At 34.7% G+C, this 15505-nt stretch overlaps 1 protein-coding gene across 1 annotated transcript in view; it reads left to right on the top strand.

The window, feature by feature from the left end:
• LOC132556807 (exportin-2-like) overlaps nucleotides 1–12253 on the top strand; it is a 34243-nt gene extending 21990 nt beyond the window's left edge. The window contains exons 19-27 of the mRNA XM_060221256.1: nucleotides 2856–3006; nucleotides 3556–3755; nucleotides 6841–6938; nucleotides 7429–7514; nucleotides 7641–7722; nucleotides 8244–8387; nucleotides 8902–8999; nucleotides 10502–10632; nucleotides 10993–12253. Coding sequence (XP_060077239.1) covers nucleotides 2856–3006; nucleotides 3556–3755; nucleotides 6841–6938; nucleotides 7429–7514; nucleotides 7641–7722; nucleotides 8244–8387; nucleotides 8902–8999; nucleotides 10502–10632; nucleotides 10993–11082 — 1080 coding nt within the window. The 3' untranslated portion in view covers nucleotides 11083–12253. The remainder of the gene's footprint in view (nucleotides 1–2855; nucleotides 3007–3555; nucleotides 3756–6840; nucleotides 6939–7428; nucleotides 7515–7640; nucleotides 7723–8243; nucleotides 8388–8901; nucleotides 9000–10501; nucleotides 10633–10992) is intronic.
• The last annotated feature ends 3252 nt before the right edge of the window (nucleotides 12254–15505 follow it).

The raw sequence follows: 15505 nt of genomic DNA, 5'->3' as shown, positions 1-15505 counted from the left end.
TACAAGTCAGCAAGGTAACGTTATCACAGAAAACTCATAGAAGTCGGTAAGGTAAAGTTCTCACAGAAAACTCATACAAGTCAGCAAGGTAAAGTTCTCACAGAAAAACTCATACAAGTCAGCAAGGTAACGTTCTCACAGAAAACTCATACAAGTCAGTAAGGTAAAGTTCTCACAGAAAAACTCATACAAGTCAGCAAGATAAAGTTCTCACAGAAAACTCATACAAGTCAGTAAGGTAAAGTTCTCACAGAAAAACTCATACAAGTCAGCAAGGTAACGTTCTCACAGAAAACTCATACAAGTCAGTAAGGTAAAGTTCTCACAGAAAAACTCATACAAGTCAGCAAGGTAACGTTCTCACAGAAAAACTCATACAAGTCAGTAAGGTAAGATGTAGAAAATGATTGATTTTTCACACTGATATTTGTTTTGTGTGAGGTCAGTGATGATTGGTTTACTTAATGAGTATATCTTATCGTGTTTAGATTCTTCAATCAGACAACATTTGTAAACAAATTTCTACTTCACTGAAAGGTAATTAGTCAATTCAGTGTAAAATCTTTCTTGTAAATACAAACTTAATAGTTTGATGATTACTAATGATCACAAAGCTTTATTATTGTACACTTGGAAATTATGTAAAATTAGCTGAGAACTTACATTTCAGATTGTCAATTCAAACTTTGAAGGTTGTATTTAGACAAACATTGAAGGTTGTATTTAAAACAACTTTGAAGGTTGTATTAAGACAAACAACTTTGAAGGTTGTATTTAGACAAACATTGAAGGTTGTATTCAGACAAATAACTTTGAAGGTTGTATTCAGGCAAACATTGAAGGTTGTATTCAGACAAACATTGAAGGTTGTATTTAGACAAACATTGAAGGTTGTATTTAGACAAACATTGAAGGTTGTATTTAGACAAATAACTTTGAAGGTTGTATTTAGACAAACATTGAAGGTTGTATTAGACAAACTTTGAAGGTTGTATTTAGACAAACAACTTTGAAGGTTGTGTTTAGACAAACAACTTTGAAGGTTGTATTTAGACAAATAACTTTGAAGGTTGTATTTAGACAAACATTGAAGGTTGTATTTAGACAAACTTTGAAGGTTGTATTTAGACAAACTTTGAAGGTTGTATTTAGACAAACATTGAAGGTTGTATTAGACAAACATTGAAGGTTGTATTTAGACAAACATTGAAGGTTGTATTTAGACAAACTTTGAAGGTTGTATTTAGACAAACATTGAAGGTTGTATTTAAAACAACATTGAAGGTTGTATTCAGACAAACATTGAAGGTTGTATTCAGACAAACATTGAAGGTTGTATTTAAAACAACTTTGAAGGTTGTATTTGGACAAACAACTTTGAAGGTTGTATTTAGACAAACATTGAAGGTTGTATTTAGACAAACAACTTTGAAGGTTGTATTTAGACAAACATTGAAGGTTGTATTTAGACAAACATTGAAGGTTGTATTTAGACAAACATTGAAGGTTGTATTTAGACAAACATTGAAGGTTGTATTTAGACAAACATTGAAGGTTGTATTTAGACAAACATTGAAGGTTGTATTCAGACAAACATTGAAGGTTGTATTTAAAACAACTTTGAAGGTTGTATTTAGACAAACAACTTTGAAGGTTGTATTTAGACAAACATTGAAGGTTGTATTTAGACAAACATTGAAGGTTGTATTCAGACAAACATTGAAGGTTGTATTTAGACAAACATTGAAGGTTGTATTTAGACAAACATTGAAGGTTGTATTCAGACAAACATTGAAGGTTGTATTTAAAACAACTTTGAAGGTTGTGTTTAGACAAACAACTTTGAAGGTTGTATTTAGACAAATAACTTTGAAGGTTGTATTTAGACAAACATTGAAGGTTGTATTTAAAACAACTTTGAAGGTTGTATTTAGACAAATAACTTTGAAGGTTGTATTTAGACAAACATTGAAGGTTGTATTTAGACAAACATTGAAGGTTGTATTTAAAACAACTTTGAAGGTTGTGTTTAGACAAACAACTTTGAAGGTTGTATTTAGACAAACATTGAAGGTTGTATTTAAAACAACTTTGAAGGTTGTATTTAGACAAATAACTTTGAAGGTTGTATTTAGACAAATAACTTTGAAGGTTGTATTTAGACAAACATTGAAGGTTGTATTCAGACAAACATTGAAGGTTGTATTTAGACAAACATTGAAGGTTGTATTAGACAAACATTGAAGGTTGTATTTAGACAAACATTGAAGGTTGTATTTAGACAAACATTGAAGGTTGTATTCAGACAAACATTGAAGGTTGTATTTAGACAAATAACTTTGAAGGTTGTATTTAGACAAACATTGAAGGTTGTATTTAGACAAACATTGAAGGTTGTATTTAGACAAACATTGAAGGTTGTATTTAGACAAACATTGAAGGTTGTATTAGACAAACTTTGAAGGTTGTATTAGACAAACTTTGAAGGTTGTATTTAGACAAACATTGAAGGTTGTATTCAGACAAACATTGAAGGTTGTATTTAGACAAACTTTGAAGGTTGTATTTAGACAAACAACTTTGAAGGTTGTATTCAGACAAACATTGAAGGTTGTATTTAGACAAACATTGATTGAAGGTTGTATTTAGACAAACAATTTTGTTGGTATTCATGTACTATTGATGGTTCTGTTGTGTCAAGGAAAACCAAGGCTGTAAAAACCAAACCAAAGTCTTTTGTAAAAATTTGATATTAGTTTACCATTTTAATGCAAACAACAGACAAATTGTACTTACAGGTCCATGGTTAAATATGGCTCGATGAAATTGTTATGTTTACCTTTGATTTTTGACAGAATCCCAGCAAGCCTCATTTTAACCATTACCTGTTTGAGTCACTGTGCATAAGTATTCGGTCCGTGTGTAAACACAGTGCTGAGGCAATTTACCAGTTCGAGCAGGCTCTCTTCACTCCTTTCACAAACATTCTGCAGCTTGATGTCCAAGGTAGGTAACTCTGTCCGTCCCTACAAGAGGACATCCAAGATACGTAGCTCTAAGATTGGTTGTATGATCAACTGATAGAATATTAGTAAACCATGGGATCTAACTGCCCCTCTCTTTCCTGGCTTATGTTTGTGTTCATACTGTACTTAATTTCATTGAAGAACTTATCAAAACAGGTAACAAAAACCCTGCCAAGTCCATTACTTGCACTTTCAGATGTCTTTAAATGAAAAGAATTTTTTTCTCTTAAGCTCCTCATCATAGCTATTTACCACAATCTGTCCTTACAACCCACAAGGATAGCTTTCAACACAGTCGTGTAATATGATAAGCATGTTGATAACATTTTCCTCTATTTCTAGACAGTAACATGCTTGCTTCCCCCAACCGAGTATATTGCAGTTGTCAACAGCTTTTTCTGATTTTATTGAAAGATGTTGATTGCTTTGAGAAATACTCGCAACACATTGTTACGAGAGAAGCGGTGTGAATTTAGTTGTGTTTGATGTCTGTATCACCAGGAATGAAAGCTGACCATTGTATTTACAGAGTTTGTACCCTACGTGTTTCAAATGCTATCGTTATTGATGGACTATCACCAGGGAGAGATCCCTAATACCTACATGGCTCTCTTCCCATTTCTACTGGTGCCTGCCCTGTGGGAACGCCCGGGAAACATTCCTCCATTAGTGCGACTTTTACAGGCGTACATAGAGAAAGGCAACACACAGATCGAGGCTGAAAAATTGGTAAATATTGTACAGCATATTAAACACACAGATCGAGGCTGAAAAAAATTGGTAAATATTGTACAGCTTAGTAAAAATACACAGATCGAGGCTGAAAAATTGGTAAGTATTGTACAGCATATTAAACACACAGATAGAGGCTGAAAAATTGGTAAATATTGTACAGCATATTAAACACACAGATCGAGGCTGAAAAATTGGTAAATATTGTACAGCTTAGTAAAAATACACAGATCGAGGCTGAAAAATTGGTAAGTATTGTACAGCATATTAAACACACAGATAGAGGCTGAAAAATTGGTAAGTATTGTACAGCATATTAAACACACAGATATAGGCTGAAAAATTGGTAAATATTGTACAGCATATTAAACACACAGATAGAGGCTGAAAAATTGGTAAATATTGTACAGCATATTAAAAACACACAGATAGAGGCTGAAAAATTGGTAAATATTGTACAGCATATTAAAAACACACAGATAGAGGCTGAAAAATTGGTAAATATTGTACAGCATATTAAACACACAGATATAGGCTGAAAAATTGGTAAATATTGTACAGCATATTAAACACACAGATAGAGGCTGAAAAATTGGTAAATATTGTACAGCATATTAAACACACAGATAGAGGCTGAAAAATTGGTAAATATTGTACAGCATATTAAACACACAGATAGAGGCTGAAAAATTGGTAAATATTGTACAGCATATTAAAAACACACAGGCTAAAAAATTGGTAAATATTGTACAGCATATTAAACACACAGATAGAGGCTGAAAAATTGGTAAGTATTGTACAGCTTAGTGAAAATTCACAGATAGAGGCTGAAAAATTGGTAAGTATTGTACAGCATATTAAACACACAGATAGAGGCTGAAAAATTGGTAAATATTGTACAGCTTAGTGAAAATTCACAGATAGAGGCTGGTAACTTTTGTACTGTACACTACTAAAACACAGAAATAGAGGCTGGCAAACTGGTAAATATTGTACAGTATACTAAACACACACTGATGGAGGCTGGTCAATTGGAAACTTTTGTACAGTATATTAAAAAAGCACACAGATAGAATCTGGCATATTGGTAATTATTGTGCAGCGGATTAAAAACACACAGTTGCTAATTTAGCCACAACATAAAAGCCTGCTGGAGGGCTTTTTAGGGACATAGGTAAGGTAATTAAATTTGTAGACTGTGGCAACTTCAGACTTTGATTATCGTCAAATCTTTGCATATTTTATGAGACTGCTGTGACCCGATTGGCTGATATCTTTTGGCACTCTAACTGAATGCTTTCCACACGTTGGATTTGAATGGTCAGATGAATAATGATGAGACTTGCTTGGTAGACTTGTTACCTGAACCCCTTGTTCAAGTTTGATTATCGGCAAATTCTGCGCATATTTCTTTTCCAGTTTTCTATGTTGTTCACTGTAAATGTACATATTTTACAAATCAACATGGGCGGGGAACCTTGATGACTAAACTTAAGAATTATTTAGATGTCTTAATGTTTTTGTTTCAATAGTGGTGTGACAGTTGATCAAGAATAGTTAAAAGCTTGTATGATTTCCTGTTAAGGTAACCCAGTCACCAAAATGAAAATTTTGAGTGATCTCCACTTTAGGGTTATCAGTATATCAACCTTGTTATTGTAACAGATAACATATTTGAACAAATTGCTATAGCTGTATGTATTGTGCCTGTAGATTCAGGATCAGTAGCGAGTAAGGTAATGTCCAGACCTGTGGAGATTAACAAAAAAAATCTGGGTTTATTGTTAAAGTTTTAATGTGCAATGACTAAATTTTGAAGTTTTTGCTTCAGTCACGAAAATCAGGAATATAAATGTCATAAGGAAAAAGTTAGTAGTGGCTTTGAACCTCACTTTGTGATATAACCTGTGGCCTTGAACCTCACTTTGTGATATAACCTGTGGCCTTGAACCTCACTTTGTGATATAACCTGTGGCCTTGAACCTCTCTTTGTGATATAACCTGTGGCCTTGAACCTCACTTTGTGATATAACCTGTGGCCTTGAACCTCACTTTGTGATATAACCTGTGGCCTTGAACCTCACTTTGTGATATAACCTGTGGCCTTGAACCTCACTTTGTTATATGACACTTTGTGATATAACCTGTGGCCTTGAACCTCACTTTGTTATATAACCTGTGGCCTTGAACCTCACTTTGTGATATAACCTGTGGCCTTGAACCTCACTTTGTGATATAACCTGTGGCCTTGAACCTCACTTTGCTATATGACCAGTGGCCTTGAACCTCACTTTGTGATATAACTTGTGGCCTTGAACCTCACTTTGTGATATAACCTGTGGCCTTGAACCTCACTTTGCTATATGACCAGTGGCCTTGAACCTCACTTTGTGATATAAACTGTGGCCTTGAACCTCACTTTGTGATATAACCTGTGGCCTTGAACCTCACTTTGTGATATAACCTGTGGCCTTGAACCTCACTTTGTGATATAACCTATGGCCTTGAACCTCATTTTGTGATATAACCTGTGGCCTTGAACCTCACTTTGCTATATGACCAGTGGCCTTGAACCTCACTTTGTTATATAACCTTTGGCCTTGAACCCCACTTTGCTATATGACCAGTGGCCTTGAACCTCACTTTGCTATATGACCAGTGGCCTTGAACCTCACTTTGTGATATAACCTGTGGCCTTGAACCTCACTTAGCTATATGACCAGTGGCTTTGATCCTCACTTTGTGATATAACCTGTGGCTTTGAACCTGACTTTGCGACATTACCAGTGGCCTTGAACCTCACTTTGTGATATAACCTGTGGCCTTGAACCTCACTTTGCTATATGACCAGTGGCTTTGAACCTTACTTTGTGATATAACCTGTAGCTTTGAACCTGACTTTGCGACATTACCAGTGGCCTTGAACCTCACTTTGTGATATAACCATTGGCCTTTAGCCTGACTTTGTGATGTAACTTCAACAGGAATTTGTTGCTAGATATATTGATAAGACCTGAAATTTGAAATCTCTTAAGAAAATCCTTTACCAAATTGTAAATCTTATCCATTGTTTTACTTACAGAATGGTCTATTGGGAATTTTCCAGAAACTTATTGCCTCCAAAGCCAACGATCATGAAGGATTTTATTTACTAAATAGTATTATAGAACACATGCCACAGTAAGTATTGTAAAACACATGTTACAGGAAGTATTATAGAACACATGCCACAGTAAGTATTGTAAAACACATGTTCCAGGAAGTATTATAGAACACATGCCACAGTAAGTATTGTAAAACACATGTTACAGGAAGTATTATAGAACACATGCTCTAGTTAGTAGTTATTGGCCCCAGGATTAGAAAATCACATAGAACACACAGAAGATTGAGAAATAGAGAGTTAGAATAAAAAGGATTTCACAGAAGTTAGTGAAGCATGTGACTGCAAAGTAACAAATTGTTTGAACATTACCAGAAATTGATTGTAGTCTTTGGGGTTAATGAGATCAGTATAGAACGTTACAAAATTCGGGATAACAGAGTGCAGAATATTGATTCAACAGATTAAAAGGTGATTGTTGAATTTTTTCATACAAATTACAAACGAGAAAAATGCTTCTCGATATTGTTTCCTATATGTGATTTAATTTCTTTATTTTCTTGACAGTGAAATCATCACACAGTACACCAAACAGATATTCGTTTTGATATTCCAAAGACTTTCAAGTTCAAAAACAACAAAGTACATCAAAAGTAAGTAATACTGGATAAGAAACAGTACATGTTATTAATGTTGGAGTGATGTTAGCAAACACAAATTATTATAGACAAGTGTTAATACACAATTATATCTTATAAATCTCTTGTTCTGTGTTCTAGGTTTGTTGGTTTTCTTCGGGCTGTTTGCTGTAAAGTATGGAGCAGGGAATCTCGTGGACACTATAGACAGTATTCAACCAAAGTACGTGTCTCACTACTAACTGTGTGATCTGTGTCTGTAATAAGCTTGATCATTGATTTATTATTGTATTTACTGGTTTGATCAGTGATATTTTTCTTCTGGATGTTTGACTGTTGATCTGTGTATAAAAGATGTTTGTCCATTGATCTGTGTGTAAAAGATGTTTGATCATTGATCATTGTATAAGAGATGTAGACCATTAATCTGTATATAAAGGATGTTGGGCATTGATCCGTGTGTAAAGGATGTTTGACTATAAATTTATGTGGAAAGGATGTTTAACCATTGATGCCTTGTAAGATGTTGAAAAGTTGATGTGTTTCAGTAAGATGTTTGATGAATAACCTTTTTCTCTGAGGTGCCTGACCCTTGATCTGTTTCAGTAAGATGTTTGATGAATAACCTGTTTCTATGAAGTGCCTGACCCTTGATCTGTTTCAGTAAGATGTTTGGTTAATGATCTGTTTCTATGAGGTGCTTGACCATTGATATTTGATAAGATGTTTGATTATTTCCTGCAGGATGTTTGGAATGGTAGTAGAGCGGTTATACCTACAAGATCTGCAGAAAGTATCTGGACATACTGAGAGGAAGATTTGTGCTGTAGGAGTGGCTAATATACTCACAGAGTCCCCAGCAATGATACAGAGTTATGATACCTTGTGGTCAGTTAAGTTTTTTGGTGTAAAAGACATGTGATGCATTAAACTTAAATAACTGTTAAAGATTTATAAACACATGATAAATGAAGATTAGTTAACTTTGTTATAGACACACGACAGGTTAAAGTTAATTAACCATGTTATAGACATATGATAGGTTAAAGTTAGTTAACCATGTTATAGACACATGGTAGGTTAAAGTTTGTTAACCATGTTATATACACATAATCGGTTAAAGTTAGTTAACCATGTTATAGACACATGATTGGTTAAGGTTAAAGTTAGTTAACCATGTTATATACACATAATCGGTTAAAGTTAGTTAACCATGTTATAGACACATGATAGGTTTAAGTTAGTTAATTATGTTACTTTGCTACTGACACATTGTGTGTTGTGTGTTCTGGTAACTCCGTGTTATAGTATTAGACACATGTTCTGTTATAGTTAGTTAACTATTTTATAGTGTTATAACACATCAAAAGGTTCCTGACATTTGTTTCTGTTTGCCATGCAGGGGTCGTCTACTACAGGCCCTGATCAGCCTGTTTGAGTTACCTGAGGACGAGTCTGTCCCAGATGATGAACATTTTATTGAGATTGAAGATACGCCTGGTCAGTATACACATTTTTATTTTGGAAATTCGAAACTTTAGAATTTCTATCACAACAGATGGGTGTAATTCAACTCCCAAGGCATCAGTTAACCTTTATAGTGGTTGCATTACAAAAAAATGTAATTCATTTGGATTAAACCCAGAACGCATCATCATTGGCTGACAAGACAAATTTTGCCCAGGATTACTTTGTACTCACAGACATCATCATATGGAATTCTTACACAGACAGTAAGGACTGACACACATTTTGAATCATTTTTATTTTTGTTTGGAGGACTGATATTAGCATGTTTAACATAAACAACACTGATGATAAAACTACTGACAACACTGCTGACAACAAGGCTGACAACACTACTGACAATACTGCTGACAACACTGACAACTGCTGACAATACTGACAACACTGATGACAAAACTACTGATAATACTGATGATAACACTACTGACAACTCTGTTAACAACACTACTGACAACTCTGTTAACAACACTACTGTCAACACTGATGACAACAAGGCTGACAACACTGCTGACAATCCATTGACAACACCCCTGACAACCTTCTAACAATACTACTGACAACACCCCTGACAACACTAATAACAACACTGCTGACAACACCCCTGACAACACTACTAACAACACTGCTGACAACCCTTCTGAAAACACTGCTGCCAACTCTGCTAACAACACAACTGACAACACTGATGACAACACAACGGACAACACTGATGACAACACTGATGACAACACTGCTGACAACACTGATGACAACACTACTGACAACACTGATGACAACACTACTGACAACACTGATGACAACACTACTGACAATGCTGACAAAACCACTGACAACACTGTTCCTTCTGTATAAAAAAATCCTTCGCATTATAACTCCCAGTGATAATGTGCAAAAAGTAGTTCACAAATGTCCTTTATTTTACTTACTTCATTTTGTTACAAATTATAATATTTCTGTCTATTTCTGAAATTGTCAGTTTTGTATATTATTTAGTGACATTCCACAACAGGTTGTATCATTATGTCCTACCTGATATCATAAACAACAAGTGGATAGAGAACAGTGATTTTACCATAAGAAAAGTTCTTTTATTGTGGTACAAACTCATGTCTACCATGTATAGTTTTTCTTCAAATCTCATCAGCTATTTCTCAAAAGTTACAAGGCTAAGCTCATGTTTTGGTAAAATTTCAAAAATAACAAACAAGAAGCTATCCCTGACAGATGTCACTCTAAACTTCAGATTACTGACTTTGAAAAGTGCATTAACTTATTTTCTGTGCAGATAATTTTTTGACAGTCGTATAAAGGTAGTGCACCACTTCAATGTTTTCAGATATAAATAGATTTAGGGATGGAGCAACAGAATTGATGAAATATTTCAAGAATAATCCATAAAATCGATGGTTACTGTGATTCTCTTTGGACCTAAATATTGCTGTTATTTATGTATATGTGTTTACCTTTGTTGCTAGGTTACCAGACAGTCTACTCACAGCTGGCATTTGCTGGTAAGAAGGAGAGAGACCCACTGGCAGCCATTCCAGATGCTAAATTACACCTGGCCAAACAACTTGGCAAACTCTCTACTGCTCATCCTGGCAAAGTAAGGCATAATTCTTCTAAAGAATGAAAAAAGGCCAGAATGCAGAGATGAAGGACTAACAAATTTATTCAAATTATTGACCTTGACTTACTTTCAACGCTACATGTGTTAAATGTGTTGAGAACTGAAAAGATCTTATTACGTTTGCAGAACTTGAAATTATGAACTAATAAATGCTTCTGTGTAAACTGTAGAACAGGTGAGAGAATCAGGCCAGTTGCGCTACCTGTTTTTTCATTTACTGTTATAATATTCTGAAACCGAAGAATTTCAATATTTTACTTATTGTTCTTACTACTACTACTGCTTGTCTTATTTCTGTTTCTCTATCCTTTTAAGTGATTTTTTTCTCTGTTATAGGTTCCTCCGTTGATCAGCTCTGCCCTGGAGCAGCCAGCCCAGGCCTTCTTACAACAGTACCTTACTGCGGCAGGTGTCCAGCTTGGATGACATAAAACCCAATAGATGTCGCCTCAAACAACAATCTCATGACAGCGTCGGTTGGGGTCTTTTCCCACGTCTGATCCACAGATTTAAATCTTCATAGTTATACTATTACAAATCATTAAAAAAAAACTTGTGATATTTTGTGAATTTATTAACATGGTGGACAGATAAGGAAACCTGCTTCTATTAATGCATTACAGAGAACATGGTAGTCTGCTGGTACCAGTCATCAAAACTGCTATCTACTGCTAATAAACCACTGGATTTAAAGTGTTTTCTCACTTCATTAGGGGTGCTTCAATTACATACTGACATTCGTATCCTACAGTCCGAGAATTGTTGTTAAATTCTGTACAGGAAAAATAGACATTCATAAGTGTATTTCAATTGATTGTTTTAAGAAAAAACTTGTCCATACTTGTAAAATGTCAGTAGGTGCTTTTCATTTTCTCTGAAAAATTGTGCAAAGAATTTACTGAAAGTAGTCGAAGAAAGTAGTAATGGTCGACAGTTGGATGTTGATGTAAGCTACATAGACTTTGTCCAAGTGTAGTGCTGGAGCATCAATGAGATATACCAAGAATTATATTAATCAACTTAAGCATTGAAATTTCCCTTCCATCCTCTTGATAGTGTTAATGGCCAGGATGACAATCATCAGTAGACCACGAATAAGGATTGATGACGATACTGAGGTTAATTATAATAGTCTACATATCACTGTCAGTATCAGGACAAGTGCTGATATTTATTTCTGAAGTGCTGTTAGATGCTAACAATTTAAGAGTTCCAAAGAAAACTCTTATCAGTGCTACAAGCAATATCGATCGTCGAATTTGGCTTAAAAAATCCGTGCTATTCTTGATAAGAAACTTGCATGTCTAAGACATGATAGTCATTACATGTATAGCTAATGACAGAGCAATGTCAAGTTTAAATGTGTTCCTAACTATACTTCATTGTTAAGTTTCCAGTCTATAAAATGTTTTAATTTATAGAAAATCAGTGTCCCTACAGGTAATTATCTGTAGAAAGTTTAACGGCAAGCATTTATTGAATTCTGGGTATTTTAAATATCTTTTTCATTTACACTATAAGTGCATTTCTACCATTCTTTTTTTGTGTGTACAAACTTGCATGATGGATGGAAATAAACAACTTTTTGTTTTCAAAACTCTTTTCTGTTTTCCTTGGTCAGTGTTCAGGAGCCTTGATGGTTTGCTGTTCAAATCAACTTTGTTATTTGGTACCATCATTTTCATTTCACAAAGACCAGGATGAATCTGATGAAGACCCATACAAAAGTTATTTTAAATTTCACAATTCCGTTGGTTTTATTTCTTGTAAGGTACTTTGAAGGATCTTTATGAAATTTTATTTATACAATACAGGTGTAATTTTGTCATGGAAAATACCGAAAGGATCATTTGATATGCAAGATTGTGTTTTCACCCGAACAGCTAAGGGAAAACAATTTCTGCCTAAAAGTAAGACAGTGGACTAAATTCAGGATGTCTTAATAGAATCTATTTTTGATTTGATCTGCTGGATGAAAACTTTAGTTTGAAAATTCATTGACTCCTGTTTTAGAACTGAATGCAATATCTGACTTCATTGTAACTTTGATGCTAACAGAATCTGAGCAAGATCATACCACTTGCCTTCAGATTTTGCAAGAGAAAATTTGCTTTCATTATCCAGCGATCTGTTATCAAGATGCTCCAATATAATGTATTAAAGGATAGAAAGGTAGAGATTTTACCTAGAGGATGGTACGTACATTAAACCCTTTCTTCTGATGGTGTAAGCTAGTGGTACATTTGGTGAAATTTTGAGACAAATGGTGACTTCTGGTGATACCTTTTAGTGAATTTTCTAATTACCTTGCTTTTGACTATTGATAATTTGTAAATGATTTAAAGCATTCCATGTTTGTCTCGCCATAAGCCATGGGGCATATAATTTGCTTCTACTTAGGTGAACTTCTCATTACAGGACAATGAAGTCACATTGGTTTGCAATACTTAACAGTAATATATATGGGTGGGCTTATTACAGGACAATGAGTGTCGCTTTGGTGTGTAATGGTCTTATTACAGGACAACGAAGTAATACTGGTTTTTTACCCTTATGAACAATATATATATATATATATATAAGTGGGCTTAATACCAAGCATGGACCTATCACCATAAAATTAAAATACAGGTAACTTACAATTAGACACATCCTGGAAGAGTTTCAGACAACTGTATTTTAACACTGTGATTATGACAATGATGGGTATCATTTCCATAGTACCGGAAACAAAAAATGACAAACCAGTGTTATGTAAATTTTTTTTTGAATTTAATAAATAAAATTCATGCCTGATTTAACAAATTAAAATAACAACATCGAGCTGTGATTGGCATACTGCGATCCTCAGACATCTCGTCTCTGGTCCACAGTGATGTCATTTTTTTTATATGAGATGAGGCCAGTCTCTCTTCTCCCACTCCCTCTTTCACCTACTCGGTCTCAAACAGCTGTAAATACAATTGAAAAGTTTCTTTAATGTGTTTGAGTGTAGATTTTCCATAGAAATAATATTTTGTCCAGGGAATTTCCATGGAAATCTTGGAAATAAGTCCATATATACTAGGCCTTTTCCATGAACCTACTGGCCATGGAATTTCTAATGAAAAACCTGGGTTATTACATCAGACCTGTGTACAGAGTGTTACTTTTTCTTTGGTTTTATAGCAGTCTGTGCCTGCGTAAATTGGGAAACTACAGTTCAATTTTCTAAAATAAGATTGTGAAAAATTTACTTAGATTTTGATTCATTTGGAGAAAATAACACACATCATGGCAAGGAGAAATAGCCTTTATTTAGCTGTAAAACTGGGCAATCCCTGACATCAGACCTACTTAGTTATGTATAGTGTTACACTAGCTATTTACTTACAAATAGTGTTATACCAGACCTATAGTTTCATACAGTGCTACATTCTACCTACTGCATGGTTTACACCAGACCAGACTAGACCTACATACATACAGTCTTATACCACAGATATACTTACATACAGTGCTACATTCTACCTACCAGACTAGACCTACATACATACAGTCTTATACCACAGATATACTTACATACAGTGCTACACAATGTCTATTCAAGCTTTTTGACGTTGTTGATGGAGACATAGTGGTAAAGGACCACCAGAAGGAACAAAGTCACTCCCAAAGCATTAGCAAATATTGCTAGCTGTATGTCTGTGATCATCTGGAAGAAAAATTAGACAAAATAACAATTAGCACTAAAACAAAAACTTCCTTCGTAAGTCAGGGGTCCCACCATTAGGTGAAACTAGTAGTAATGTGTCACACTTTCATCATGATCTGTGATTACCATTTCATTTCAACGCATAATTTTGATTTCGTGATGTAAAAAAGTGACTTTTGATGATCGGCTAGATATCGTTAACATACAAAGTCAGTTTCAATGATTGATCATCCAATAAATCTTAGGTTTGAATCATGATTTGATAAACACTGGGTGCAACCTGAATTTTTTTATTATCATGAGATTGATGATAACAAGCTGATCAATATTCAGGATCGTTATTCATGGTAACTTTGATCTAGATATATAGGCTCGGTGCCTGTTTCCAGTTTTATTATAGTATTATGGCAGCGTTCATATTGTATGTTAAGTTCATTTGTGTATCAGTCTTATGTACTGTGGTGTCCATAGTGTGATTGTAATATGGTCTGTGTCACATACCGTTATTTGTACTGTGTCCTGTGTAGTTCATGAATGTACTTAAGACAATGGAGAATCTCTCTAGACATAAATCTCACAAAAAGCAACTTCTCGGGAGATTTCTAATTCGAGATTTCGAGAATTTTAAGAGATTCCGCATATCGGTGACCATTGGAAATATGCTGGTAAGGAAAGTTGTTAATGAAAACGAGAGGAAATATTTGGATTTACAGCATTTAATAGCTTTGACACAAATGCATGTTAGCAGATAAATGTTTCGATCTTTTCATCATTGTATGATGTGTAACTACCAGAAGCAACAAGTCAATCAAAAACCGACAGTAACGTTAGAAAGGACAGCAAAGCGTTTTCAGATGTCAAAAGTATCCAGCAGACATCAAAAGATGCGACGTTCGTCGCGGAAAGACTTGTACAGGATGCGTTGGGAATTGTAAATCGGGCCGTGCAAGTCTTCCGGCCCTTTTCTTCGGATCCGTTTTACGCCTCTCTCTTAGTGTTAGTGACATCGTCTAAGAGAATTTTCTATTTTACCATTCCCAGTGATAGAATGTTACTAAATATAGCAATAGGCGTTGTTAATACTGAATATTAGCCTTGTGCAGAGCCATTTTCTGAAAACGCAGTAGCATTACTTGCTGCTGTCAATAACCATGC

Source organism: Ylistrum balloti, unplaced genomic scaffold (genome assembly GCF_031769215.1).
Source record: "Ylistrum balloti isolate Yb309-2 unplaced genomic scaffold, AGI_CSIRO_Ybal_v1 Utg369652, whole genome shotgun sequence".
Lineage (NCBI taxonomy): Eukaryota > Metazoa > Mollusca > Bivalvia > Pectinida > Pectinidae > Ylistrum > Ylistrum balloti.
Note: the sequence above shows the minus strand (reverse complement) of the source record. Positions and strands in the feature narration are given on the sequence as shown.